Source organism: Oratosquilla oratoria, chromosome 40 (assembly GCF_046742065.1).
Source record: "Oratosquilla oratoria isolate Oo_2021 chromosome 40, ASM4674206v1, whole genome shotgun sequence".
In the NCBI taxonomy this organism is placed as follows: Eukaryota; Metazoa; Arthropoda; class Malacostraca; order Stomatopoda; family Squillidae; genus Oratosquilla; species Oratosquilla oratoria.
In genome coordinates this window covers 38,696,330-38,701,329 of record NC_134816.1, presented here as the reverse complement: position 1 = coordinate 38,701,329, position 5,000 = coordinate 38,696,330, and the positions used below count along the sequence as shown (strand labels likewise).

Below are 5,000 nucleotides of genomic sequence, written 5' to 3'. Positions count from 1 at the left end.
ATATTATTGAAATTTCTTTGGAAGCCTTTTTTTTCTTCTTCTTTTTTATATGGATTTTTTTTTTTTTTTTTTTTTTTTTTTTTGCAACGCCCCTACGGACCTCAGTCACGTAACATTTCCCCATGCCTAGAGACCACTCCCACAATTATATTTATTTTTATATTTCAGTCTTCATCCAATTTTGAACAATAACGAAAATGAAATAGATAAAAGTGAAGTTTGATAACAGGGACCACAAGAGAACCCCACTTTGTGCTGCGATGGGGTTTCAACATTGTGAAAACTGCTTTTTAACATTGTGAAGTGTTAAACATTGTGAAAAAATTTTAACATTGTGAAATATTTTGAACATCGTGATACGTGTTCAATATTGTGAAAAAATTTCATTATTATAGTGTTGAAAATTGTGAAAACTGTAAAACATTGTGAAATATATTGCACATTGTGAAAGATGTTGAGCATTGTGAAAGATGTTGAACATTGTGAAAGACGATCACCATTGTGAAATGTTAAACATTTTGAAATATTTTGAACATTATGAAAGATGTTCAACAGTGTAAACTGTTAATCATTGTGAAATATTTTGAACATGGTGAAAGATGTTGAACATTGTGAATAATGTTCAACAGTGTGGTGTTAAATATTGTAAAAGATGTTCAATGTTGAGAAAGATGTCCAATATTATGAACAGTGATGAACAATGTGAAGATTGTTGAACATTGTGAAAGTTGTCGAAAATTGTGAAGATTGTTGAACATTGTGAAAGCTGTTGAAAATTGTGAAAGCTGATCTTTGTGAAACCTATTCAACACTGAAAACTTAAACGTGGAAACGGACAGGTGACGAAAACACAGTGATTACCAATGGACAAATAATGAATAAGAACAAATGAACGAATAAATACAAATACAGATAATCAAACGAACAAACAAACAGATGAGCAAATAAACTTCATCAATAGATAAAGAAGCCAATAGAAAACGGCAAAACACGTAATAAGAAGAAACATTTGTGTGTGTGTGTGTGTGTGTGTGTGTGTGTGTGTGTGTGTGTGTGTATTAACCTAATTGCTGTCGGGTCCCGTCTCTTATTTTCTAATTTTCTAACGTACCTAGATTCAAATTGATATATAGTTCCAGCTTAACTTATATCCTTGATTTCCAATTATCATAATTAGATTTTAACTCGTTTATTGTTTGAGCTTGGGCTATATCGCCTTCTAAGCTATTCCACATATTTATGAATTTATATAGAAAAATGTTTCTTCATATCATTTAGACGTACACTTGTATTGGCTAGTTTCTTAAATTACTCCTATGACCTCTGAAAACCATCAAGCAGGTGTGTGTGTTTGTGTGTGTGTGTATGTGTGTGTGTGTGTGTGTGTGTGTGTGTGTGTGTGTGTGTGTGTGTGTGTGTGTGATTCACCATGGTCTTGGATCACGTGTTGGACTTGTGACCAACAGTTATTTCCCTTCCGTAAGAGAGCACGGAACTCATACATGACCGATCTATGGCTAATGCTGTGACCTTACATGCACACACACACACACAACTTCCCGCCCACGAGAGTTCGAGCAACGACCCACAGCGCAGCGATACTGAAATTATTTCAGCCCTGGGTGGGATTCGAACCCCGGCCGCCGTAGTGGCAGCCGGGAACTTTAACCACTGCGCCACCGAGTCGTGTGAAGCAAGCACCAAGTACTCCACGACTGTAATCGACGTTTCGAAAAATATATTTATAATTTCTTAATCCACAACGCTGAAGATTGTGCACAGAATCTAAAAAAAAAAAAAAAAAAAAAAAAAAAAAAAAAAAACCACTTTCTCGAACCTAAGGACTCTCTTGACCCGTGTGGGTTTGTGTTCCAGTTAAGACTTTTTTCATATACACAACATCCGAGCGGGGGGAGGGGGTGAGATTCGGGACAGGGGTATTTATAAATGTCCTCGGACACTTCGTGAATAAAATCGTCTGGTTCTGGACATAACAAAACCTCTAAATCATCTCTTTACAAACCCAAGTGGTCATGATAAGCAAATATCAAATAATCTCTTTTTTCTTCTCATTTTCAGAAAAGAAATATATAGAACATAAGAAAAGAAGTAGTATATGGTATTCTTCAAATAAGAAAACAAATTTCTTTTAAATTTATTTTTTAGTAGAAATGTATATACTGTAAGAAGAAAATAGATAAGAAGAAAGGAAGCAAGAACAAGACAAAGAAAATAAATAGATAAAGATAAGACATTTTGTGATAATTAAAAAGAATTACTGAAAGACAGTTTCAGATATTCCTCCTACTCCACACGTCGCTGAAGACTATCATGAATTTCCCATGCAAAGCAACAGGTAAACAAGAGGAAATATATATATATATATATATATATATATATATATATATATATATATATATATATATATATATATATATATATATATATATATTTTTTTTTTTTTTTTTTTTTTTTTTTTTTTTTTTTTGTAAGAAAGCACACACTGGACTCATCGTTTGAATTTTATCCCTACGTTTCGAATCCCGTCCGGGGTTCGGCTTCAGGATAATACAGCGGCAGGAATACAAGATCTATAAAAAGGGCATACCTGGTCCACTGGGTTAGGTAACCGCCATTACCCGTTACATTCCAGAAAAATACAAAAAACTAGAACATTCAGTCACAAGAATCAAACATTTTATAACCAAAAATACCCGAAATTACTTCCAGATGGACACCATATTGCATAATTCACAAGTCAGTATCGGTATCAAAGGAAATGGAAAATTAAATTTCTGGACTAAACGTAAATGTGACAAAAACAATGCGATTAAATACCTTTAGTCTAAATATAATTTAACTATTCATCGCCCGGAATGCGAGGGAACAAAAGGTATAATGAAGAAGTTAATAAACGCAGAAAAATCCATAAAAAAAAAAAACGATGGACCAAAAGTATCTCCACATGTCAATACTCACAACACTCCTTAACATCAAGCTGATACGTACAATATAGAATGGAATAAACACACGACTAAGGAAAGAACTCCACATAACAAAATCAACTACACCGCTCACTCACTCACTAAAAAAAAAAAATAATAATAATAATAATAATAATAATAATAATAATAATTCCTGATGGGCAGCATATCACACAGTTCACATATCCATATTAGTATGAATATGAAATAGAATAACAAATGACACTTTTAAACTAAAAAATTGTCCATAAAAAAGGAACCCACAAAGAGAACGAATAAACATAGGAATGATATACCACGGATGGACCAAGTGTCCAATTGACAGAACGTCCAGCGAAACGACCATTAACGTAAAACTGGTCATTTATAATAACATGGCAAAGAAATAAACGCACGTAAAGACACAACCCCACTAACCACCAAAACAGAACGACTGCACCATTAACTAACACAAACAAGTCACAGACAAAAATGTACATTTCTGTCGCGATGAACAAATCCTCTACAGCCTGTCCGTTGTTCCCTTGTAACGTAGTAATCAGCTTCAAACGGCGAGTTCAGTGTGTGCTTTCTCCCCCACCCCCCAAAAAATGGTTCCTGGACACCAGCTCTTCACGAATATATATATACACACATATATATATATATATATATATATATATATATATATATATATATATATATATATATATATATATAAGTGTATAGAGTCTAGTGCAGGGAGTTGTTTTATCATACTAGTGGTCTCTTTTGGTGTGGACGTTTGGGTGAAACTATTGTTGGCGAAGGGGTGCTTCGTCTGACGGATCCTAGTGCTTCCGCGTACATTTTTCCAAATCTGATTATCTTAGATCTTACTCGTCTCCGGGGTGAAGCTTATGTGCTTCGAGCATCTGAGACAAAGTATTACTTTTCAAACTGGTACATTTTACAGTATGTGGAGCATGCAAGAAGATTTTGGAGTCTGCGCATGGGGTACCACGTGTGAGGGCTGAGCAGTGGACAGGTACACTTAGGGGGTGATATTGTTGTCTTGTGTGTCCAAAGCACTGATTGTTAAAGCAGCGGGGTGGGCATGGATAATAGTTCTTCATTTTATATTTCCAGTAATCTACGGTTAGGCAGGCTGAAAGTTGCGGTTGACTGGATGTCACTATTAATGTGGAGGTATTAATTTTTGTACAGCTTATGGTATTCTCGATCCAATTTTCTTTTATTACCTTTGATCGTCTTATTACATTCTCCATTATTTCCTCTGTGTGGTATCGCAGGGATAGAATGTGAACTACTCTCACATTGGTGTTAACATTTCGTACGGTGTTGCTGATATTGAGGTGTCAACTACAGTTGTTAGGCTTTGACTTTGTTGTACTGAGTTCTTGATTCTGGTTCCAATGTTCGGGTTTCTCCCTGTGACCACAAATCATGGGGAGTTCTGCGTGTGTCTCCAAAGTCATTGTATACTGTTATGGGAGATTTCTTTGTTATTGATTCGTTATTGGTAGACTTGAGGACCAAGAATCCTGGGTAGTCCAAGTCAGGGTCCACTTTGGTATGGGTCACGTTGATGAATAGCAGGGCTGTATAAGCTCGGAAATGCAATGTCGCTTAGTGGGGTCGGGGTTGCAGTCACTGACTGCGGTTCCCAGGTTTCTTGATAACGTCCAACAAGAGGACTTTGGTTTCAGGAGGTCTGCTGCTCTCTCCCTGTTGTTTTGTTACTTTTATAATGATTATTCATGCCGCATTTGTGTGACCTTGATGGGGTGGCTCCCCAACCTGGCTAGGTTCAGGGAGCCTATTCTAAGGTATTTTGTTTTAGCCCTCTATCAATATGGAGTGAATTGAGTGGACTTTGAATTGGGCTGACCAGTCTTGTAGGCTGCCGCCGAGCTGCGTGTGCTACTCCTTTATTTCACCACAGGGCGACCACTGGGCCTACACCGCCTACCCTTGTGGGTTGTGACTAAGGACCTCCAGAAATCACCTCCTCTTGACCCCGCCGTCACGCACCAT

The 5,000-nt window shown here is 36.6% G+C and overlaps 1 protein-coding gene across 2 annotated transcripts in view; it reads left to right on the top strand.

Moving 5' to 3' along the window:
- The window catches only part of LOC143020789 (beta-1,3-galactosyltransferase 5-like), a 20,218-nt gene that overhangs the window by 6,616 nt on the left and 8,602 nt on the right, over positions 1-5,000 (top strand). The window contains exons 1-2 of one of the 2 annotated variants that reach the window (XM_076177540.1): positions 194-212; positions 2,080-2,356. In XM_076177540.1, coding sequence (XP_076033655.1) covers positions 2,332-2,356 — 25 coding nt within the window. In that variant the 5' untranslated portion in view covers positions 194-212; positions 2,080-2,331. Of the gene's footprint in view, positions 1-193; positions 213-2,079; positions 2,357-5,000 lie in introns of those variants that run through there. The other variant, XM_076177539.1, reaches the window with a different exon arrangement.